The 25875-nt window shown below is 38.3% G+C and overlaps 2 protein-coding genes across 3 annotated transcripts in view; one reads left to right on the forward strand and one right to left on the reverse strand.

Annotated features, from left to right (window-relative positions):
- Positions 1 to 4418: 4418 nt before the first annotated feature.
- On the reverse strand, positions 4419 to 10837 carry ticam1 (TIR domain containing adaptor molecule 1). Its single transcript, XM_066647752.1, has 2 exons — positions 10809 to 10837; positions 4419 to 7396 (listed from the first exon to the last, which is right to left on the reverse strand). The coding sequence occupies exon 2, from the start codon at positions 7109 to 7111 to the stop codon at positions 5573 to 5575; it is 1539 nt and encodes a 512-aa protein (XP_066503849.1). The 5' UTR covers positions 7112 to 7396; positions 10809 to 10837; the 3' UTR covers positions 4419 to 5572.
- A 2437-nt stretch (positions 10838 to 13274) lies between these two features.
- uhrf1 (ubiquitin-like with PHD and ring finger domains 1) overlaps positions 13275 to 25875 on the forward strand; it is a 32835-nt gene continuing 20234 nt past the window's right edge. For both annotated transcript variants that reach the window (XM_066647500.1, XM_066647501.1), the window contains exons 1-8: positions 13275 to 13428; positions 14573 to 14735; positions 15183 to 15431; positions 19070 to 19218; positions 19398 to 19613; positions 19730 to 19845; positions 20380 to 20566; positions 25194 to 25317. In XM_066647500.1, coding sequence (XP_066503597.1) covers positions 14583 to 14735; positions 15183 to 15431; positions 19070 to 19218; positions 19398 to 19613; positions 19730 to 19845; positions 20380 to 20566; positions 25194 to 25317 — 1194 coding nt within the window. In that variant the 5' untranslated portion in view covers positions 13275 to 13428; positions 14573 to 14582. The remainder of the gene's footprint in view (positions 13429 to 14572; positions 14736 to 15182; positions 15432 to 19069; positions 19219 to 19397; positions 19614 to 19729; positions 19846 to 20379; positions 20567 to 25193; positions 25318 to 25875) is intronic.

Genomic DNA, 25875 nt, shown 5'->3' on the forward strand with positions numbered 1-25875 from the left:
CAGAGACGCATTCACAAAGCATTGACTGCACCTAACATCACCTACACACACGAAGGAGTTAATATGGCAGATGGGATGTTGGAAGGTCCACCACATGAATGCGAGGAACAGGTGGAAAGGCAAGGAAAAGTAAGACCAGACTTACAAGCCACACCCATTCCAGGGTCATGGAATTTATGGACGGATAGGTGTGGGTACAGGGCAGATACAGGTGAAGTCAGAGCAGGATACGCAATAGTTCAGGAAGCGAAGGGGGAAAACACATGAGTTTCAGACAGTTATTGCAGACGAAAATCAGTCTGTAAGTTTCTGATTAATTGTTGGATTTCGAACCATGAGTTTCCTAGGAAAATTGTTTTATTTTTTATATTTTTTCAGATAACGGGAGTCATTTCACGAGTAAAACACTGCAGTGGGTGGAGCAGTCGTTGGGGCTGCGCCATAGCTATGGTTGTGTGTATCATCCTGCCTCACAAGGTCAGGTGGAGAGGATGAATCAAAATTTGAAAATCAAATTAGCAAAAATCAAACTGACCACGGGCATGAATTGGCTTGATGCCCTTCCAATTGTTTTAATTAGTGTCCGTAGTTAAGTGAACAGAAATACAGGGTTCACTCCTTTTGAATTAGGGAGGGGCATCGCTTTTCCAGGCCCCTCCAGCGCGCTTGCGTCCCCCCAGAAACTACCTCAAGCAGAGTACCGACAGCTATATGAAGAACTAAAAGCTGTTTGTAAAGATTTCTCTATACAGGTGCAGGAAAGGAGAGAAGGAGAAGAAACGGAGGAGAAGGATCCAGAAGTGACAGTCTCACCCTGGGTCCTCCTGAAGGTCATCAAGCGGAAGTGGTATGAACCTCGCTGGACAGGACCCTACCAGGTGACAGAGAGAACCAGTTGGGCAGTCCGGCTGAAGGGTAAAGGCTTACAGTGGTATCACCTCACACAGTGCAGAGCCGCACCGACACCTAACATCAAACATTCACTGAAGGAAAACAACACCTCAGAAGAGGCTGATCAAGCAGCCTCAACCAACATAGGGGCAGAATAATCCCCTGAGGCAGGGGCACGACAAGGAAAGTCTATCCTTGCCCCCAGCGCAGATCCCTACCAGCGGATGAAGAATACACTTTAAAACATACACATATAGGGCTCATTGTAATCTCTTAGTCCAGAGAGTGAGTGGTAGGACAGAGGTGTCCACTCCTAACAGGAGTGGTGTAATTGCCCGCTACCACCACAATCTGCCATCACGCTCTACCTAAGTCACTCGCCAAGCCGGGGGTGACCTAGGCAGACCAATTTAACATTAATTGCTTACCATTTATCTAAATGTATTGACCTGTCAGTTGGACAGGTCAAAAGGGGGAATTGTTGTGAAAAATAATTTTATTACTTTGTGTTAGTGGATAAATATCCTTAAATGATTAGTTAAAATTAAGCAATTATAATTGTGTGAAATCTTGTATCTTATAAGTACTCATATGAATGACTAACCAGTATCTAGACATGCATTTAAACAGTTTAGAATCTGCACACTAACTGACATGCTGACTCAGTGTTTACACCTTTCTAATTTCTTAGATCTTTAACAGATCTGCACTTAGGCTTGTAGTATAAATTCCAAGTGTTAGTTAGGACAGTTGAACTTTAGGGCATCTCAGTGACCTTAAGTCCATTAGTGACCCCTCTGAATCTTGGTGACAGAAAAGGAATGTGGGTAATAAAACCTACAGAGTCAGAAGGGCATGATGAGTGTTTTGGGGTCATAGGTGCATGTGAAACATGCACGCAGAAACCTGAGTACTAACATGTCTAATTATGCATATTAATATATGTTAATCAGTCAGAAACGCCTTGCCAGCAGGGTATACGTCATTTGGGGTATAAAACTATGGAGTCAGATCCCGAGAGTCAGAACTTTGCGTGGAAGGGCACTAGGTTGCATTTCTTATGTATTAGTTCTCCTGGTTCCAGTATTAAAATAAATACTTTGATTTGCTTCGAACTTCACCCGACTGGTTTTTGTGAAACTTCCGGAACGAGCACGCCTCCCTCAGGAGAGAGGGTGTATTTGGATCTTTTGGAGATCTTCTAAATTTTAATTACTTTGGGAACGGTCCAAAAAGACCAGAAATTCTTCAATATATATATATATATATATTCTTATTTTTATGCAATTTTAAGGCAAGTAGTCATTTTAAAATAAAAGAGGGCCTTAAATATGAAAATAAATTGTTTAAAATAGACAACAAGAATACATTCAAATAGTTAAAGTACCTCAAAAAATTTTATATTGTTACATAAACATAGCAAAAAAAGTAAGGAAATGTGTTTGGTAGATTATTTCTTTATTGTAATAATGCTTCTTGGCAATCAATCTTCCCGTTGGAAAAAAATGTTAATTTCCCTTTAAAATGGTGCCACATTTGAAAGGAACATGCATTTGTGGGATGAGCAATAGAGCTGAGTATTTGGCTTGCGCCCATGAAAAATTTGCCAAATACTCTGGTTCCAGCTGGTTTCACTTTATATATACTGTAATAATTTGCAACCTATATTATATCTATTGTAATAATTTGTGACCTATATTACATTACGCTGAATGTGGCTTATTCATTTACCCTTAAATTGTACAGCAGTTAGCTACATTCTGGTGATATTATTTAATGTGGAATTTCAGCATCATGTACATGAATTAGCAGTATAGCGTATGTATTTCCATGGTATTACTGAAGTGATGTTTCCGGGCTGTATAATGTTTGCTCTTTGTGTTCAATTTGTGTACATTTGTAATGTTACCTGTCTCCACCAAAACACGGTCGCTGCCCTCTTGCAGCGGTGACATTCTGACATACTGCTGGTGGTATGGCTACCGCCGCGCCTCATTTACAAGTTACACTTAAGACTACTGAAATACCATTTAGAAGTCATTGTCAGCAGATACGTCTATTTTAGTCAGATTGCATATTGTGTTTATGAATATGTGAAAAACATTAACACATTCTTTATCATAATAATTATTATTATTGATTTTCACACCATAGCAGTATTGTATTAGGGGAGATGCAAGGATGCAGCCAATCCTATTGGCCTTGGCCCTTTCCTGTGTCTGTTTTTTCCCACCATGAAAAGCACATGGCTCTGTTTGTTATTGTTCCTGTCTCCGCCCTAGTCCCGCCTTAGCCCCACCCTCTCTTTCTACCTCCTTTGTAGTCCTGCCCTCTCGTTATTTGTCCCATGTGTTCCTTGTCTGTGGTGTGTATTTAAGTTCCCTTGTCTTAGTGCCCTTTTGTTGGACATTGCTCTTCTTTCTCAAGTCAGTTTGTCTTGTCTGTTCCTTGCTTTGCTTCCCTTTGTCTGTCTGATTGGTCTGTTCCTTCCCTGTGCTTGGTTTGTCTGTTTCTCTCCCGTCTGTTTTCTTGAGCATTTCTCCCTTTCTCTAATCAGTTAGCACTTCCTTCTCTCTCTCTAGTCTGTCAGTAATTCCCTCTCTCTCTCTCTAGTCTGTTAAGTATCTGTCTCTCAGTCTAGCTATCTCTATATCGGTCCTCTGTCCAAGTCTTACTCTAAGTATTACTCTAAGTATCGTGTCTTTGATTTGTTATCTTTTGTGTAAATACAAATTATCCTGTGCTATAGCGTGTGTCCACCTCCGTCAGTCCGCCCAGTCCTGACACCTATAATAGATTATTAGAATAATGACATATTACCAGATAAAACGGAAGTCGAAATTCTAGGAATAAATCAAAATGTTTGTTTTCAGTTCTTTTCAAGAGACGTAAACCAGAAAAAAATGTTATCTGGGGTTTATGTTTCATCACTTATATTTATTAATTCCTTCATTGTTTGTAAAGGATCAAGCAATTCAGGTGGATCCAAAGACTGGCTGTAATCACTGGGCACAGTCCATAACGTAGGAACATGATGAGCAGCCAAACTACCTACCAACACAAGTTTTTGGACTGTTGGTGTAAACCAGAGCCAAATAGTACCCTACTCCCTAACAAATGCACTTCTGTAATACAACTACATTCAGACACTGTCAGAAAGACTGTTACTGTGGTGGTACCCTTCAGTATCTTGTAGATTTTAATGTTGTTTTGATTTCATATGCCCCATTTAATTTCCAGGACTTATGTTCTTTCATTTAACAAATTTCTATATTGAAACATTACATAAATTCACCTCTCCTTCTGTAGTACCTGTAATGTAATGTACATTTAGGGATCACAATTGGAATCTAAAACCAGTTTTACCTTTTAAAGGTATATTTAAACTGTTTGTAAATTTAGTGACCAATAATGTACCTGTACCAAACCTTTTTTCTGAGAGTGGATATTGCATTGAATTTTAGAAAGAGGGACGTAATGCTTATATTGTAAATAAATGTTTTTATTATTCAATATACAATGTACCATTTTAGTGCAGAAACAGTTATATCCTACACTATGCAGTGTGGATGCAGAGGGAGAACTGTGATTGTCAGTAAATATCTGCATTTAATGAAATGTTCACATAAGCATATGCTTCCATGTGTTTCCATATATTGTCTCCCTCACATCCTGCATGACAATGATACAGCTCAATGTTACATTAAGCAGCTGTAGTCTTAAGAAAAAAAAGTGCATGGAAAGTCCTTTCCAGAGGATATGACGATTATATACTAAGTTCAATTTGCAACAGACTACATTCACCTAAAAGTTTCACAGGAGGTGAAACTCTTAGGGTAGAAATATACTTGCTGTTTGGCCATGCGTTCGCGTAGACCATCTGCGCCATCAATGCAACTGTTCACATACTTGCTTATGTGCTACGTTTGTAACTGGAGGCTTCCACTATAGGGCATACCAAAGAAAGAGGCAAGTAAATGACGATTTGGCTCTGACACCGCCTTTTTTAAAACTTTTCACCATTGTGATGCTTTTGATTACCTACACTGCCCTTGCCCCTTTGAGTACTGCACCTTTTATATGCATAGCCTTTATTTTCTAAGGACGTTCAAAACATTCGAACCAAACCAATACAGCATACTCGAGGCAGCCATGATGCATACACAGGTGCATAGTTAACAGCAAGAATATCCCTACCCTTTTTATCTATACCCATAAAAAAGTGATATGACAAAGTCAGAATTAGACAAAATATCAGAAAAATCTTCTGGAAATTAGAAAATACATTAAATTAAACATTGCTCTACAAGCTGCTCATCTTCGTCACCTTTCAATGAAACTACAGAAATAAAATCTAAATTGGACATTTGGGTGTAGCCTATCAGAGACAACATTTAGGAAGTTAAGGGTTATGCTATTGACTTGCGTACTCTCAAATAAGTCACTTTTACATATGGTGTTGAATTAAGTGTTATTTATTTTGTGGTAATGCAGCACAGGAGGATTTTGTTCTGTTTTCTAACACAAAAAAAATCAAATCATTGAATCATTATTGAATCTCATTGTTTGAAACCATACTGGAAAAAAATTATATATAATTATACAGATACTATCCAGATATACAGACATTATACATGTGTATCAAACTGGTCTGTCTTCTCAACCATGCATTAACCATATTTCATAAGCAGTCCTCGTCTCCAGAGTTGTTTTCACCACTGCCAACAGTCATGGAGGTGTCATTGCCAATCATGATGTACTTAGCATTCTGAATGTGGATGTTAGATGGCGGCTGGTGCCACCTAGTACCACAGTATTGTGGGGTTAGTGGATTCTGCCATTGTGGAGGCACTGGACCAAATGGTGCAGTTCCTCCAGAAAAGGTCTGGTATGATTGTAGTTGTGGGGCATGCGACTGTGGAAAACGTTGCTGTTGCATTAGGAGCTGTGTCCTCTGTTGCTGTAGTTCACTGACCTTTGTGGACTCTCGGATTAAGTCCCTATGGCGGATGTTTTCTTCCTGTAGCTGCTGTTGCATCTCTTGCTGCTTTCTGATAAGCTGTTCCTGCTTCCAGATTTTCTTCTGATTCTGTATCTTTTCTGGATCCAGAACCTTCCTTGCCATGATCTCAAATGTTTTGTCTTTTTCTTTCATTGGGATTTTGGTTCTCAACGCCATATGTAGTTCAGTGGCAGTCAAGCTGTTGTCACGAGGCAGCAGTGGGATGACAGTGTTGTATTTGTGAGGTTTCTCTATGGAGTTCATAAGGGCAGAATCTGTATTCATCTCATTCAAGCGAGTGTTGAAGTTTGGTGTTAGTAGCAGCATGATGTAGGCTGAATTGTTTATGGCATCCTCCACACATCTGAAAGAGGATTGTCCAGGTTCAGCAAAATCCTCAGCGAAAGTGGCTCCGGGAGTTGATGATATTCCCTCCAGCCTGGTCTTTATTCTTGAAGCTTCTTCGATATCTTCTGGAGCATGTAATATTACAAAACCATAAAATGCACCCTCCTCATTCTCTGTCCTTTTCTTTTGTTCGTTGAAATGCTCCATTTGTTCCATGTTCTGCACCGAAGCAGCTTTTGATGACTGATATGCTAACTTGCAAACTGCTTGCACCCCTGGATTTCCAGTGCTGTGAGTGATGGATGAAAAATCCTTTTCCACAGCAGATTCTCCATTTTTTGATGATATAATCTGACAGTTTCCAGGCAAATTTGAACAGTAACCAAACTTAGCAGCAGATAAATTTACTGACTGGTCATGTCTTTGCAGAGGATTTAGACTAGGAGGTCTATCAGAACTATCAGCTAATTTCATTATTCCAGGGTGCACTGAGGGATTTATTACTTGATTTTGGTCATTTCTACTTTCTGAAATTTTCTGCACAGATAGTGGTTTTGATTCTTTCTCAGCATCGGCTGTGGACAAGCTAATTTCAAGGCTGTAAGAAGTGCAGGTTGAGCTGGAGCGCAGAGAAGATGGGTAACTGTCATCAAGATTCACTGGGCTAGCCTCAGCACTTAATATGCTAGCATTCCTGCTAAATGGCTGTTTGGAGCTAACCATGTTCTGATGTCCAGCAGCAAGTCTAGGTCCTCCAAGTCCTGAGAATAATCTGTCTGATGTATTCCCAGAGGACATTTTAACTGCGGTGTCAGTGTCATCTTCAAACATAATAGGATTTCTGCTAAATGGCTGGTTGGAACTACCCATGGCCTGATGCTCATTAGGAGCTCCAGCTTCTCTGAAATGTATGTTATGTCCAGGATTTAAAAGAGAATTTAAGAGCAAATATTAGAGACAAAATTAATGTTTGTGTTAGGTTCTGATCCTAGAGTTAGCGTCTTCTCCTCCAGAGGCCTGCTCCCTTCTGCCATATTGTCCTAAGTGAAAATAAATTGATCCCTGGACTATCATTACGTTTGAGATGCATTTTGTGTTGTTTCCGCTGATTATCATGTACAGGAAAGTGATCTTTATTCATCCATGGCAAAAAATCTGAAACAAAAAATATAATTTTTGATTTCATTATTAAATTTACACATCCACTGTAACATGGTTCCATAAGAAAATCAGAGAGAACTAGAATGGGAGTGCACATAAAATGTGTGATTATTTTTAAACATAAAAGCTGTGGACCTAAAGAGATTAACACTCACACACACTTATTCATTCATTCATTCGTCTGTAACCGCTTATCCAGTTCAGGGTCACTCAGACAATCAAATCTTTGAACACTTTTGAGTAGCCAATCACCTCCATGTGGTATTTTGGACCATGGGAGGAGACCAGAGTACCCAGAGGGCACCCACATGGACAAGGGGAGAACATACCAAACTCCACAGTCACCCTGAGTGGGGCTTGAATCCACAACCCCAGGACCCACCTATTCCATATGCAGTAATGCACTCCAATACCATCATGGATGCTGGCTTTTGAATTGTGCACTTATAACAAGCTGGATTGTCCCTCTCCATTTCCCTCTACCCTTTTCTGAATACTGTTTTTATATAGCTTCTTCTTTGCATTTGTGAATTTTAACCTGCATTTTTAATACAGGGAGGAACTGTGATTAAATATTATGGTTTTGTTAAGTGTTTCTAAGCCCCTACAGAAACCTGTCTGTGTTTAATTCAGTGCCACCTTAGGGCCTGAAAACCATAGCCAGCCAATATTGGTTTTGGGGCTTGTTCATTGCATTTAGAGATTCTTCTGAACTCCCTGAATATTTTAATGATATAAGGTTCCATAGAAGATGAAATCCCCAAGTCCTTTACTATTATCCAATTCTTTCACCAAATGGTGAACCTCGCCCCATCTTTACTTAAACTAAGCCTCCCTGAGTCTTTTTTTATAACTTTGTAAGAGTAGTCAATGATTTTCTTTTCTTGATCTTCTTTACCATAGCTTGGCAGGTGTGTGGTAAACTGCCTTCCAATGTCTTCATGTAAAGGAAGCTCACTATAAATAGGAGTTGCTTGAAATTATAGCATTGCCATCTGTAGCTCTCTATGGAGTCTGGAATAATCACTTTTCTGCCTTTGAATATGACTCTAGTCTTCATGTTCAGTGTTACTGTATTTTGACTGACAGTCTGTCTATGTTTTTTAGCCAAATGCATTTTTTAGCCTGCTGTCCTGTACCAATGTTACTCCTAAACTGGTGTCCCATGGCCACGATCCTTGCAGTGTGTGTACTTTGTCTGCAAACTTTGATATACAGGGATGACAGGCAATTGAACATCCCCATGAATCTATGTATCATCCTTGTTTTCTTTTGGGTTGACATTTTTTGGATGTGTCTGACCTTGGCGGGGTTGGGATTGATGTATAAAGATTGGCAAAAAAATGAGATGTTTGTTTGTTTTATTTTGCACTTTTAAATGCTGAAATCTAGACCTGTCCCAGCTGCTTGCTCCAACAAGTTGAGGAGATTTCTGTCACAGTCTTCCTTGTTTTCTCCATCTCCAAATATCTGATCCATATTTGCTTGGAAAATGTCTTGAGAAACACTCAGTCCAAATGGCAAGCCTTTCCAGCAGTATCTTCTGAATGGGGTATGGAATGTTGTAACTTTTCATCAAGGCATATTAGCCAATAATGCTTTTGCATCAAGTTTGCTGAATACATTTGCATTTGTAAATTTTGGATTGGGCTCTTCAACGGTTGGAATTTGGTGCAGACATCTCTTCAAACTAGCTTTAATTTCTGTGGATCTAAACATATGCGCAAGGATCTATCGGTTTTGGTGCTAAATGAAGTGCTGGGGCATCAATCTGTATGTTTTTCAACTTTCGCAAAATAGCTTGCTCAACAGCCTTGTTAATATCTTTCTTGAGTTCATCTTTAATATGTATACTGCATTTTTGTGGTGGGTATATGAATGGATTCACATCATCTTTAGGATGAGCATCGCTGTTCCACTGAAACTGCTGATTCTGTTTGGGATATGCCTGTTTTAATTTGGTATTATCTGGTATGTTTTCAAGTGAATGGAGGTTTTAGGGTTGTGTTCTCTCCTGTGTGTAGCTGTGTGACGCCATTTCAGTGCAAGGTGCAGGCTTGGACATTTTGTTCACTCTACAGTGTTAGATTTCACAGAGAAAAGGTTACCATAACCTGTGTTTTTTCCTCAGATGGCTTGGTGCAGATCGTTATGAGTGTTATGAGAATGCAGTCTGCCAGTATCGTTGGTTAACCCACTTTTACGCTTCCACCATAATGTGCTATGTGATGAAGTTAAGGAGTCGAGAAGCTAGGATATTACATCCTGCACTCAATCTATGAGCAAACACATGAGAATTATATATAATATATACATAATCATGTGATGTATTTTAACTCTTTGGCATCTTAGAGCATATAACTACACAAGCCAGTTAACATAACATAACAATAAGTTTATTTTTTCATAGCATTACACAATTTTATCACTCTTTTGTTGCCTCATCACAACTTTTTGGGAATGTGTTGCTGGCATCACATTAAAAATCTGCAAATATTTTTTTCAAAAGACAATAAAGTGTTTCAAGTTTAACATTTTAAATATTATATTTGTATTATTTACAATTAAATATATATTATTTTTTATATAACTTCTCTGGAAATGGGTTTTGTAGTATATTCGAATAGTATATATCTTAAATTTGTCCATAGTGGTTATTACTGATTTTAGTGAACAGGCAGTACTATGCTAACAACTGCTATTGCTCACTCTTTACAAAATATCAATATATAAAGGATATTCATGTATTCATCTTGTCACAGAAAAAAGTTATATAGACTAATATTCAGCTGACCATCATAAATCATATGGTACACAGCTATCTTAGACAATGCTATAGCAACTCAATTATTTAATTAATTACACGTAAATTTTCATTCCTTTATTCAATTGTGGACACAAAATCTTATTCAAAAACATAAAAGTGGAATCAAAGCAAAGCCTAATTCATATCTTTTTAACTTTGTGTCAGTTTATAACTGACTCGTCTTCCAATTAAGCCATACGAATGGTTATGTCATATTATTTTCCTTTCTTTTGTATAAAATGAGATTTATTTTTTTGGAGTGAATATATCATACAAATAAACGACGAATATATTGGGGTAATTTAATCGTACAATCCTGTTACAACTGATGCGTTACACAAATGAATAACACTGGCGCACAATTTACTGTCACTATACTGGTTTTTAAGATTTTTAAGAATAGTATGCTATTGTTTAGACGGCCTATGTGTAAGGACTTAGCCCTGCCTTTCTGAATACAGTAATGTCATAGAGGTAAAGGTAATAATGCAGCATTGTCAGTATCAATAACATTTCTCTGTGAATGTAAAACAAAACAAACAAACACAAAATATGTATGAAATCTGCAATATATTGTAATTAAAATATAATTAAACGTACCTTAGCAAAAAAGCTGCTACTTCTTTTTAAAACCAGGAAGAAGACAAATCTGACACCACTGGGTCAGAGAGGAGGGAACCGAGGAAGTTTCCCACAACCTACAGCTTAAAATCACAATAATCTCAGTTGTATCCTTTTAGAAATACACAACATATTTTTAAAAAAATGGCCAAGTAAAAAAAAAAAAAAAAAAAACGTTTTGCACGTAAAGGAACACGCGTGCTTTCTCTATTATTTTACACCGAAATGTTCCAGTGTGACCACAAGGTGTCAGTAGGTACTTAAAATAGAAATAGAAGAACATTTATGAATTGTATATTTAAAACATGGAATAGGCATTGGAACTGTAATGGCATTTATATGACAGATTATTATTATTATTATTATTATTAGTAGTAGTATTATTATTATATAGACAATATATTACTTACAGCTTATCATACTATTATTCTTTTCATCTATTTGTAAATGTAAACATTTATAATAATGTAATATGTAGGATTTAACAGAATTTGTATTACAAAAGAGAATTAAGGAATTTATACAGTAGATGTACAATAAACCAAAGGTACTAATGTGGAGGATTGCAACAGACTGTGGGGCAAATTTAACAGGGCCCAGCAGGCTGATGGATTTTCAATATGGTAGGCTATTAAAAGGGAACTGGAATAATGGAATATATATCTAATTTAAAGTCTATATTTAATGCTTTTAAATTTTATGATTGTATTGTTAACAACATTAGCATTGAAGTAAAGTCCCTGCTGTAATAGCCTTAAATCATCTATGAACAGAGCATTCATGCATTGTCAGTAACCACTTACACAGTTCAGGGATGTCGATCCAGAGCCTACCTGGAATTGCTGAACGCAGGGCGGGAACACACCCTGGAGGGAGCACCAGTGTATGGCACGGAAACACACACTCACATATTCACTCACACATCTATGGACACGTTTGAGAAGCAAACTCACCTACCAGTGTTTTGTACCGTGGGAGAAAACCGGAGCACCTGAGGAAATCCACACGGACACTGGGAGAACACATCAAACTCCTCACAGACAATCATCTGGAGCAGGGCTTCAAGCTACAACCCCATTAACCTGGGGACAGTGTGACAGCAATACTGCTTATTGTGACACCATGCCACCCCCTGAACAAACCATGAATTCTGGATTATATTAAGTTACAGGTCCACTAATTATATATAATAATTATAAAAATTGTTAAATTTGTATTGTTTATAATTGTTTATAAAGGGTGGGTCCCTTGTGAGTCTTGGTCCCCATATTGTTCTCCAGCTATGAGGGAGTTTTTCCTTGCCACTGTTGCCTTTGGCTTGTTCACATGAGGATATTAATTTAACTTCTATAAAGCTAAATGACTTTGAAATAAAGACCTCAAAGTGTCCTAAAATCCTCAAAACTTCAATAGTCGTGGAATGGTTGTCATTGTATTAAAACAAACAAACAAACAAACATATACACACAGCACACAGTGATCAAAGAGCAGCAGCACATCCATACCCAGCACCTGGGGATCAGTTGGGTGTTGGATGATGCCATGTCCACGTGTCTGCGTGGATTTTCTCGGGAGCTCCGGTTTCCTCCCAAGGTCCAAAAAGACATTGGTAGGTGAACTGGCATCTCAAAATGATGGGTGATGCCATGCACAAGTACACTTCAGTCCTGTATTGAGAAGTCGGCGTTGTTCGGAAAATTCGGAACACATAATAACCCACAGTCATTTTCAATGCAAGATATTTATTAAATACTTTTTGAAACAACATAATTAACCTTTTGTCCTGTGACTAAGTGATTCTAGTGGAATGCTGTCATGACGTTATAAGTAGGGTTGCCAAGTCTGGACAATAGACGTCCCGAGAAGGAAGATAAGTTTTCCGGGACAGACAGTAAAAAAAAGAGAACAATCCCGGGAAAATCACATGTGGCAACACTAGTTATAAGGCAACGGAATTTACCGTCACAAAGGAATGATAATGTAGTGTCGGAAATTGTTCACTAACCTTCTGAATTCAGTTCCCTATAAGACTACACTACTAAGTGAGTATGGGGCATTTCGGACACAGCTCTGGTTTGTGAAATACCCACTTGTAAGACCTCCCACTTTTATGTTGCACGTGACTTTTGTCTTACTCCCGCCAATCACTACAAAGCACACATCACCCATTCACAGATACTTTGCCAGTGAATACTTATTTATTATCCTATTATATAAACAATGTTATTTTATCGAGTGGGTTACAATAACCGACAACTGAACAATAAAGTGTACCCCTCAAACACGCCAGTCCCTGTGAGGAAAAAAACTCATTAGCATACTCTCGCGGGTTAGCGTGCGCTAACACGAGACCTCAATTTCGCGCGCTGAGCATAAGCTCCGGTCAGACTTGTGATAGACAGGCGTTTGAGCCAATCAGTCTGCGGGTTTTAACACGTGGAAGCCAATAGGAGAGACAACCACTCTACAACGATTTTATTGATTGGAGTTGTGAATCTTTTAAGAAGAGGACGTTATTAAGAGCTGTTTCTTTGAACTAGGCTCATTTGTACTATATTAAATTCACTTTTTTTTCCTGTTTCCGAGGACGTAAACTGAGGTGAGTAAACTATGTAAACGAACGCACGGTGAAGCCCTATGTTATGTTTTTCGACGATTTTTTTTTACATTAATTTGAAGTGTTGCTTTCTCGCATTTTGTGCCTTAACCCACAGTCTTACGATTTGTGCTGTTTGTTTTCCTAATGCATCTTTTAAAACTATGCAAAAACATACGTTTATGACTATACTGAAGCTGGCTCCATACTCGAAAGTGTCTTTCTCGAATTTTCAGTTCCACCTTAAATGATGGAAAAGTCACATTGCGGCGCCTGGCGCCAGAATGGAACTTCTGGGTAATTTAAGGTGGAACGGGAAATATTTTTGAAAGACAGCCAAGTATGAGGTAGTTTCTGAAGCTTCTATCGTTTTCGATTAAACTAAAGTAGGTCACGCAACGGTCAACCAGTATTTAACCAAAAATTTTACTTTTATTTATTTTTTTTAATCTTACCAAACAACACAGTTATCCATATAATTTAATACATACGACTTTTTTATAAGCTCAATGGGATTGGATAAAAATGAACAAAGGAACACGTTTAATGTTCAAGTTAAACTATCTGTACTAATCTGCACATAACATTTGTGAGCCTGTTGTTCACTTCTATACTTCTAACAGCCGGAGTGTGGCGCTAGACCGCGTTTCCGCACACAGGAGGGCTTTCGCTAAAGTTGTCAACAAAGCTTGTTTACCTGTGCAGAGACTCTCCAAATAAACACATGTTTAACTTAACGTTCTCTCAAGAAGACATTGATGTCATATCTTTGTTTTAGACGCCCACCTGACCTGTAGAAAGAGTGGGAAAAACTTTGAATTCTATTATGCGGAGAAACATGAGATTCTCCTGCACTTAGACTGCTGGGGGGTGGTGGCTAGTAACCTTAAATAGAGCAATTTGAGAAAACGGTCCAACTTGAGATATAGACTTTGCTCTAAAGGGCTATGAGAATTCAGAGCTGGATGAGTTAATACATCTCTTTGACAATGTTTATATCAAATTTAGTTAATCAAAATCTGAGGCTTCTTAAAAGTTCTTGTGTAGAAATATTCATTTCTACGTTTATTTTAAATGGACTGGAATGCGTCCAAGTTATGGGTTGAAACCTGTGTTTGTCTCATTGTCCCTCCCTGTGTTGCTGTAGGGCTGCAACAATGTGGATTCAGGTGCGCACCATGGATGGCAAGGAGACCCACCGGGTAGACTCCCTGTCTAAACTTACCAAGGTGGATGAATTGAGAGTAAAAATTATGGAGCTCTTTCATGTGGAGCCAGAGAGACAGAGACTGTTCTACAGAGGGAAACAGGTTTGTTAAAACACATTGGTTCCATGTATTTGAGACTTATTCTGTATCGGGTGTCTTATTACCTGTCTTTCAAGGAAGTTCAAGACTAGACATCTGTTTGCTTTCTTTCAGAATAATGCAGGTGGGGCTTAAGCAGTGGACAGATCCTTACTTGTGAATGGGTTTTATGTATCAGAACAGCTCAAGTTTTAAGATGTGGTTTTTCACATTTATGTTTTGAGAGACTGGTAGGCAGAGAGCGAAGCAGTTATCAAAATTAACTTTCATTCATCTGGGCTGAACTTGTATGTGGAAATGTATTTAGATGTTTACAGAATATACGTAATATAAAATAAATTGAACAGTAATATCGGAGACAAACAATGTGATGCAACTTAGTGTGTGAGTGAGACTTTTCTGATTGCAGTTTGGCTTTATTGATTTATTTATTGTTTAAAATAAAAACAGATGGAGGATGGTCACACCATTTTTGACTACAACGTGGGACTGAACGACATTGTTCAGCTACTTGTTCGGACCCTGCCCCCTGTGTCTCTGCCTAAGGACAAGGAGGGGGAGCTCTCAGACTCAGACTCTGGCTGTGGTTCTGGTCAGAGCGAGTCAGATAAGTGCTCTACTCATGGAGAATGTGAAGGTCAGAGCAGTGGAGCCTGTGCCCAATTGGAACTCATTGATCCAGGCTTTGGCTTTTTTAAGGTGAGTGATGTGTAAATATATCAGAGTTATTTCAGAACTGGCCATTATTTGTTAATATAATGGACATCTGATGTGTTTTGGACCTAATGGTTATTAAAAATGTATTGTCCTTTGGAAGAGCAGACTGTTTAGAGGATGCTCAGATATTGTGGTAAAATATACAGTAAAATGAATGTGTATTTGTAACCCTATAAATGCAAGAATTATTTTTCTGTAATGCTAAGGTGAGTCTTTTCCCACTTGCTGAAATAAGACCTGACATTTTATACCCTTTTACTACAAGTTGACACATTTCCTGTGGCCTTAAGCCATGGAAGTCTAAGTTCTTCCTGGTCAGTACAGTGAAACTGCAAATTACTCAGTTATGGTTCCTTTGACCACCACATTGCTTGTTTGGAGATGTGCAGAAATGCAGCATACTTGTTGCGGTAAGATTTTTAACTTTGCCTTGTGACATGATGACAAACGTCCAAGAAAAAAATGTGACTGCACGCATGAACTTGCGCATGGAATATATATGAAGAAATGTCATTACTGGTTGTTCAGAGGGGATGTACTCTGAACCAGCCTCCCTGGAACTCGCAAGACACACTGAACCTTTTTTGAAACAAAAGTCTGAAAAGGGCTTCCAAACAGAGGGAGTCCCTCATTGACATGTACAGACTGCTTACCAGGTTACACAGTTTAAAGATCCCTCTGCTGTCATTGTATTCCTCACTGGGAGTGGTCCATGTGCCTGTTGAGCCTTGGTAAAATTCCATTGCGGTAATTCCAACAGTGAATAAAAACTTGCAGACCAGTTAAACTTTGGCCATGTACAAACAGCCCTTTTACTTTAAAAGACGCAGGGCTTCTGAATGTAAACAACCAGAGAGAACTGCATCTGTTATTATGCTATAGTAGTTATGTTAGTACTGATGGAAGTAATGGAGGTTAAGGCAATAATGGTAATGACAATGCTGGCATCAATATGGGGCAACATCCCCAAAAATGTCAACGTTACCTACCTGTGGAGAAGGAATAGAGGAATATTCTCATCTCGATTATTTCTTGCTATTTTTCAACATTTGGATTCTTTTTTTTTCTTTTTTTGCACCATATCACCACCTTTAGAGATGCAGAATCTTGTTTTCTAATTTCTTTGTGCTTGTGTCTGCATAGAGCAAACATAATTAGTGGCCTGCTGGAGGTCATTTTGCAGGGCTCTGGCACTGTTCCTCCTTGCACAAAGAAGGAGGCAGTGATCCTGCTGCTGGGTTGTTGCACTCTCCCCTTCTGGCAACTCCTCCATGCTTTGGACACTGTGCTGACAGACACAGCAAACCTTCTTGCCACAGTTCTGCATTGATTTACCATCCTGGATGAGTTGCACTACCTGAGGAACTTCTGTGGGTTGTAGACACTGCCTCAAGCTAACTCTAGGGGTGAGAGCCCTGACAAAATACAAAAGGATGAGAACAGAGAAGTGGTCTGGGGTCACCACCTGTTTGTTCTATTTGCACAACAGCAGGTAATTTCACAGAAGTGTGATTGACCGATATGGGTTTTTTGATTGCCGATTTTTGGACAGCAGTAGTGGCCGATGGCCAATATGTAAAGCCGATATTCCCATACCTCAGGCAGTGAATAATTTCAAATTTGTAAAAGAAACCTTTTAGATGTCCTGAAATATATATGAAGTGGTCAAAAGGTTATGAAAACCACAAAAAAATGTAGGTGCTTATTTTTGAAAGAAAAAAATGTTAGTTACAATAAACTGAAGATTTCATGAGTCCATTACTTTTTATTTTTTTTTTTATTTTTTTTTTTTATTGTCTCCAGGGGTCTACTTTCATCAGGTAAAATTTGGAGTTGATACCGCCTACTGATTTTAAGTTATTCAAGCTGGAGCAGACAGTGGACAGATGGCCTCTCCAAGTGTCTCTTTAGACCCCAAGCTCTCCATAAGGAAAATTATTATTTTTACTGCAAAAATACAGTGTATATATATCTTGTCTAGATCAAATGTCAACATCTTAGTGTTTTTCTTTACTTTCTATGAGAAACTCGTCTCCGGTCTGTCACCAAGTTGCCATTTACCCTCACCAAATAGTAAAAACCCTTAGGTATGGTGTGTTTTATTCTGATGTACCGAGTTTATTTCTGATGTTTACACTTGTTTCCACCGAGTACAGTGTTCCTTTTAAATGACTGACATGTTAAAAGACGAGAGCTGCACTCTGATTGGCTGTAGAGCAAGGCAACCTCCCCCACACCCCTGCTGCATTTAAATGTCCTCAGTGGGGGGAAATGTAACTGGTGAAAGACATCTAAGCTTTCAAAACATGTTTATTGACTTGATTATTGTTTGTGGAGCTTGTGGCTGCCAAATAGAACCGTTTGAGTCTTTCTCGCGGTGTCTGGGTCTATTAGACGCTAAAAACATGCGTTCTATTGTTTGTCCCTCCTCCTTGGGTGCGCATCGCCATAACTCTGCCCCTGATTGGTCTACAGACTTGATTGACATGTAGTTGGAAAACTGAGTGTAAGGGATCATATTTAAATTTTTTTTGAAAATGTGTACTTTTTTAGAAGGATGTTCTTTGTAACAGTGTGACAAAAAATATTTTGATAAATATTGAGATCGATCAATATAGAAAAACTTATCGTGATAACATTTTTGACCATATTGCCCAGCTCTAGCAGAAATGATACAGATTTCAGTAATTTAAACAGTAGCAGAGTTCAAAGCCTGCCCTTGTACAAGTGTCAAGTCTGACATCCGAAATGGAGCCATTTCTAAGTGGCTTATTGAGTCCTATGTTTGGGCAGCCCCCAAAACATGTTGGGTTGTCTTGCTTCATTTATTGGATTGATAGGCAAACAAGATATCGAAGGGGACACCTTAAATACTGAATTTTTCGTGCATTTCTATAACATTCTAGGTAATGGCATCAGTAGACATGTAAGGACAAGATTCCATGTGCATCAACTTAATCTTATTGATGCACCCTGTTTCCACTGTGTAACTTTGTTGGCATTTCTTCTCTACAGGGCCTAATATTTTATCTGTATATGGTGTTTTTTATATAATTAATGAATTTTCTATTTCTATTCGTAAGTTACACTGACTGGATGTACATTTGTTTAACCACAGGATGGGCTAGTAGAGTCGGCAGAGAAGATTTGGCAAATTTTTCATGGGTACAACCCACATGGCCAGCCCTATTGCCCATCCCACAAATGTATGTTCCTTACAAATGTGGCACCATTTAAAAGGGAAATTAACAGGCTTTCCAGCGGTATAAGACATGCTTCCAAGAAGCGTTGTTACAATAAATAAATAATCTACCAAACACACATTTGTGTATCGTTGCACCTCCTGGGTGTCAAAACAGGTTAAAAGCTGACTTTTAATACAGTAATCTGTCACATAACCATGTTAAAATTTAAAAAACAAAATCATTGCTTGAAGTAATGGTGTCACTGTACCTTTGAGGCTCTGCTTAAATACATGGTGCTCTGTAGTTTCTTTGATTAAGTGAAAATGAGAGAGAAAAAAACTTTTACTCTTTTTGAAATATCAGTTAAACATTAACAGTCAAATTTAGGTTTGATTTGCCTGTATTATAATTTGATTTTGATTAAATGTTTTATAGATAAATGAATTTGTTGATGCTCGAGACTTGAACATGGGAGCTTGGTTTGAGGCTCAGATTGTGAATGTCACAAAGTCTTCAAAGAGCACTGAAGCAGGAGACATGGAAATGGACAATGAGGAGATACGCTATCATATCAAATATGAAGAGTGAGTTTATTCTGTATATATTTTTTCATTCGTGTAAAGATAGACCAATTGTAAGTCCTATGTTCTGTAGATGTGTCTATTTTGCTGAAAAGAGAAATGGCCTTTTCATTAAATTTGACTTTTATAAAGTGAATCTATGAAGGATACTTGAAGTCATTATTGAAGTTTGTCTTCTGCAGTTACCCAGAGAATGGGATCGTGCAGCTGTTGGCTAAGGACGTGCGCCCACGAGCCCGCACTGTGTACCAGTGGCACCAGCTGGAAAAAGGCATGATTGTTATGGTGAACTACAATCCAGATGACCCTAAAGAACGAGGCTACTGGTATGATGCCCAGATCCAGAGAAAAAGGGAGGCGCGCACACAGCGAGAGATCTATGGCAGAATATTGCTTGGGTAGGTAAAGCTTATTAGTAAAACACAATTGATTAGTGTATGGATTAGAGAACATTTGATTTTATATATAGACACATTGTTTTTAAAGTACATTATGATCATACTGATCTGTTTAGGGATGCTGGTGACTCTCTCAATGACTGTCGGATCATGTTTGTTAATGAAATCTACAAGATTGAAGAGTCTGGGAGCTCTGATGCAGTTCCAAATGCTTCACACAGTCCTCTTAAAAGTGAGTTTTAAAGTTCTTGTTTCACCTGGTTTACAAAAATAGATTTCTGTTTAGTGTGTTAATTTTTTTTAAAGATTTATTTTGTAATAAGCATTGTGTATGTCTCTTATTTGGATTCCTTTTGAAGTCAGTTGCTGTTATACTTAAAGCTTGTAGGTGATCTAGGGCACAATAATTCAGACATGCTGTTCAAAGTCTTGACCTTATTTCTTCCAAAACTGTGAATGTGCAGGGCAGTCATGTTATCCATTGTGTTGCAACATGCTTAAATTCATGGGGTAATAGGTCTTGTGACCCCTTCTGTCTACAGGCAGTTCTTCTGTGCATGAAGTGCATTGTGAATGTATCTTAATCTCCTAAAGAAATTAACAAAAAAACAAATGGGAATGTTGGGTGGCACAGTAGCACAACAGGTGGTGTCGCAGCTCCAGAATCCAGCCCCACATTGGGTGACTGTCTCTGTGGGCTTATGTTTGGTCATGGAATTTTCTTATCTCCCCCTTTTTTTTACTTTTTTCCCTTTCCTGTTTTGAGGGTCCAATGGGCCGGAGTGTAAACACTGCAGAGATGACCTTAAAAAGAACTGTCGCTGGTGTAACTGCCATGTGTGTGGTGTGAAGCAGGACCCAGAAAAGCAGCTGCTGTGTGATGAGTGTGATATGGCATTCCACACTTACTGCCTCAACCCACCCCTCACCTCCATCCCAGATGATGAGGACTGGTAAGGATGTTTGCTTATTATTTTGGTTGAAATTGTTTTTGGTTTGGAAGTGTCTTTTGCCCATGTAGTCTGAGCTGTCTTGAACAAATACATCCTTTTTAGGTAAGTAGTTTTTTCACACTGTCTGTTTGAAACAATTCTTTTGTATTTGCACTTTTTACCAGAATCAATGTCCATTGCTAAAAAGTGAGCTAATCTGGCTAAAGTTAGCAGATGCTACCAATGGCTCTCATTCATCAGTATCTCTCAAAGTGTAGCTCTTGCCATTTCATCAACACAGCAACTACAGAAAAGCACCTGTTACCAAGATCTATGTTGAATCGAAGTGAAAAAGTGTGCTATTCCGGCTAAAGCTAGCAGCGGCACAATCCTGGCTTTGCACTACACAGTAACTCTCATCCTGATTTATAACACTCTTGTGAACAAAACTTATCACTAACTAACACAACACATGAGACTTACAATGCAAGTTACTTACTACTCCATCTTGCATCCTCATGTCTGTTTTACAGAACACTATACTGTCTAAATTCTGTCCAGTTCTGGTACGGCTGCTCTCTCACCCTCTCTTCTCCTTGGCTCTTGCTGCCATAATGCCATCCGTACCAAGCTAGATTCTGTGAGATTGTGTCACCTGTGAGATTTGTCAGTGTCACGCATTTTTAAAAAAAAAAAAATTATTTTGATTTTTAAAATTTTTTTTTTTAATTAATTAATTTATTTTTTGGGGGGGGGGTTGGTGAGAGCCCTCTATCCTCTGATTCAGAAGTTGCTTAATCCAGTAAACCAGAAAAGGACCCAGCGTAGCAGACAGAGGCTCTTCTCCTTATTACAGCTCTGTATAACATCACAATCATTTAGAAACTCTAATTTTAAAGGGGGAAAAAAACTATAAAACTGTTCCTTTTAAGAAGACCCATCAGAGGATGGGTCTGGAGGACAGACAATACTTCTAGAATAGGTACATCCTGAGTATTCATGCTTGTTCTTGTCAAGATTTTTTTTGTGTGCTCATGCTTTCATACACTGCCATGAATGTTTTAAATGCAAAAGTCAATTGTACTATGGCTAGCCCCAAATATTCTGCTATTTGGATATTTGTTCATTGGGTAAGAATTCAGTTTATAATTGAGATTCAGATATTCAGCAACCTACTTGCAACAAAGCATGGCAAAGCTACAGTTCGTTTTGTCAGCTTTACACCTCAAATTAGAACACCTCCACAAAGCTCTAGTTTAATTTTGTACACTGCGCCCTTACACAATGACATAATTTTAAAATAGGCACTGATTTTCTGAACAATAGGGCTAGCCCCAAGTATTCGGGTATTCAGATATTTGTTTGTTGAGTATGTATTCAATTTTTAATAGGGATGCACCATCTGGATACATATACTTTGCGTATAGGTCGATTACCGATCCAATACCATTTGTTGAATTAATAAACGATATACCTCACCTTGTGGAAGAGACTTAAGGCATAAGGATTGACTGAAACATTACTAACAAAAATATTAACAAAATATAAATTTCACACACATAGTGAAATGCTATTTATTAGTCACTGAAATTAACAGTTGTGCAGGTCCTTGGCAAACTTCTTAAAATAGATTGAAATAAATGTCAGCCAAAAATGGAAATTGGTAGATTTACTTTGTCAAGCACACAAACGGTAATCAATTTTATTCTTAAATATTTAGTGTAAAAAGAAATCCACAAATCTAGCACCTGAACCTGAGAATAAACGAAGACCTTGGTCAAATACAATCAGTAATCAAAAATTGTAAGCATACAAACAATAAATAATAATGCATTTCATTTATATAACAAATTTGAAAAACCCAAAGTGTTTACAACAATACACAGTATAAAGAACATCAAAAAACTTAGCAATGTGAAGAGTACAAAACAACACAAAAATAATATAAAATTAATGTGAATAGCGTCCAGTGTGTAGCACCAAGTAGTGATCGACAGACAGACATCATTGAGCACAAGTACAGGAGAACAAGCCTCCAACCTGTAGCTGCATCATTAGAAAAATGGTATGAATTATTTTCTCCTCTTCAGTTCTCACTATTTGTTACTGACTGCTCTTTGTAACATACACTCAATCTGCTGTCACAAACGACTGAGTTGATAGTTGTAACCTAGAAATCGTTATTTAGCCTCTTATTTTGCTCGTTGGTCAGCGGTGCCTATAAAAAAATATCACTCATTGCTATATCTGTCAGTATATCTCAAGTACAAACTGGATTCCAAAAAAGTTGGAACACTAAACAAATTGTGAATAAAAACTGAATGCAATGATGTGGAGATGGCAAATGTTAATATTTTATTCGTAATAGAACATGGATGACAGATCAAAAGTTTAATCTGAGTAAATGTGACATTTTAAAGTTTAAATGTTTCAAAATTTAAGTGTCATCAAAGGTAACAAGTGGGGGGAAAAAGGAAATTGAGCATGTAATGAACAGCTGGAAGACCAATTAACACTAATTAGGTCAATTGACAACATGATTGGGTATGAAAAGGGCTTTTCAGAGTGTCAGTGTCTCTCTGAAGCCAAGATGGTAAGAGGATCACCAATTCCACAATTGTTGTGCAGAAAGATAGTGTAGCATTACCAGAATGGTATTACCCAGCGTAAAATAGCAAAGACTTTTAAGTTATCATTATCAACCGTGCATAACATCATCAAAAGATTCAGAGAATCTGGAACAATTGCAGTGCGTAAAGGTCAAGGCCGTAACACTCTACTGAATGCTCATAATCTCCGGGCTTTTAAACGTCACTGCACCTCAAACAGGAATGCCACTGTCAAGGAAATAACAGAATGGGCTCAGGAATACTTCCAGAAAGCATTGTCAGTTAACACAATTCACTGTGCCATCCGCCATTGCCAGCTGTGCAAAGAGGAAGCCATTTCTAAGCAAGCTCCACAAGCTCAGACGTTTGTACTGGGCCAGGGGTCTTTTAAAATGGAGTGTGGCAAAATGGAAAACTGTTCTGTGGTCAGATGAGTCACGATTTGAAGTTCTTTATGGAACAGTGGGACGCCATGTCATCCGGACCAGAGAGGACAAGGATAACCCAAGTTGTTATGAACGCTCCGTTCAGAAGCCTGCATCACTGATGGTATGGGGTTGCATGAGTGCTTGTGGCATGGGCAGCTTGCGTGTCTGGAAAGGCACTATTAATGCAGAGAACTATGTTCAGGTTCTAGAACAACAAATGCTAATCGTACACATTTTCAGACCCAGACACCGCGAGAGATACTCAAATGGTTGTTTGACAGCCACAAGCTTCACAAACAATAATCAAGTCAATAAACATGTTTCAAAGCTTAGGTGTCTTTTACTAGTTACATTTCCCCCACTGAGGACATTTAAATGCATCAGGGGGTGTGGGGGAGGTTGCCTTGCTCTACAGCCAATCAGAGTGCAGCTCTCTCCTTTTAACATGTCAGTCATTTAAAGGAAAACTGTAGTTGGTGAGAAACATCAGAAATAAAATCAGTATATTAGAATAAAACACACCATACCTAAGGGTTTTTACTGTTTGGTGAAGAAAAACACTAAAATGTTGACATTGGGTCTAGACAAGCGCCTACTTTGTTTTTTTTTTTTTTTGTTTTTTTTTTCTCCCCATAAGCTTTTGACCACTTCATATATATTTCAGGACCTCTAAATTAGTTTATTTTACAAATTTGAAGGGTTTTCTGTAAAAATAGATCATGAAAATACCTCTAGTTTATTTGCTGCCTGAGGAATGGGAATATCTGCCATCGGCCACTACTGCCATTTAAAAATCGGCATCAGCCATCAAAAAACCTATAACGGTAGATCACTAGCACCAAGTCACTGGTTTTAAATGTGTCCCATGATTGACTCTAATTTATAAATAGTAGCAGTTTTACCATGCCGTTAGATATAAATGGACCATTGAGTCTCTAGGGCCATAGCCACAGTAAGAGGAAATACATATAAACAGCATGTGCTCCCCGGAGCAGCGGCAGAAACCCATCCCACAGCCAAGCACTGGATCCTGGACGCTGTCCTCGGCTGAATCAGGAGCAGCTAGCTCCAGTGTTAGCAAAGCACCATCCGGAAAATGTGACAAACTCCTTCAGTCAACATCAGCCACAGCTAACAACAATGAGAGCTGAAACTAGAAACTAGGTCCCCAGACAGACAGCAATTAATTAAACACAACTGAACAACAAACACAACACGAGTGCATCCCTAGTTTCTAATTTTCAGATTTTTTTTTTTTATTTTTTTTTTTTTGGTAAATGTAGTTATTAATAAAAGCAATGCTCCACCACATTCAGGCTCTTCAGCAGGAAAAACAGTTCTCTTCCCAGTCCACCCATATTCAGACTCATCAACATAAATCTTTGTGCAAATGAAGCCTAAAAGTCAGTCATATAAAATGACACAATGAAGCGAAGTGATGCCACAGTTCATTTTGTCACTTTGTGCCTGAAATTAGAGCACTTCCACTCAAACTGGTTAAATTGTGTATACTCTGTGGCCTTGGTTAGCAGATTAGCGAGCATAGCTAGCGAGCAATGTGTCCCTTATTTATTTATTTATTTATTTATTATGATTTTTTTAAATATGCAGGTACTGTCCAGAGTGCCGGAATGATGCAAGTGAAGTCGTCCTGGCTGGAGAGAAGCTGAAGGAAAGCAAGAAGAAATCAAAGATGGCATCTGCCAGCTCCTCTAGCCAGAGAGATTGGGGGAAGGTATGTGTGTGTTCAAAAGCATTAAGTGCTAGGGAGTTGTAGTAATGCATATTATGTTAGTGTTCATTTTCTTAGACTACATTACACATCTGCTTAAGATCAGACATGCTTTGTTTTTTTATGCTTTTGTCTTTTTGTACCTAAAGGTGTTTTCAAAAAGTCCCATTTTTAAAAAAAACAAAAAAAAAAACAAACACACATTAACAGTTTCATACAGAGTTGACGGACACTGACGGACTGCAACACCGCATCAGATTTTGAATCAGAACTTTTTCTATTAGCATGTTTTACTGAAGTGTTAACGTCAGAATGCCGTTGTCATGGTTGTAGAGCAAGGAAGATGAACAGCTAGTATTGTTTGTAGCAGCTTTTTGTTCCCCAGAGACCATCTGAAACACTGCTGAACTCCCATGTTCTTCTGTGGGCTGGATTTTCTGTATGTTTGTGTGTGGGGGTGCATGGTTTAGTTGCAGTGTTTAACTATCTGGAGTCTGTGCTCCCATGAGTGGCATAAATCAGAACTTGTGCCTAAACATTAGTGCAATGCAGCGAGGTTTT

Source organism: Hoplias malabaricus, chromosome 16 (assembly GCF_029633855.1).
Source record: "Hoplias malabaricus isolate fHopMal1 chromosome 16, fHopMal1.hap1, whole genome shotgun sequence".
Taxonomy (NCBI): Eukaryota; Metazoa; Chordata; class Actinopteri; order Characiformes; family Erythrinidae; genus Hoplias; species Hoplias malabaricus.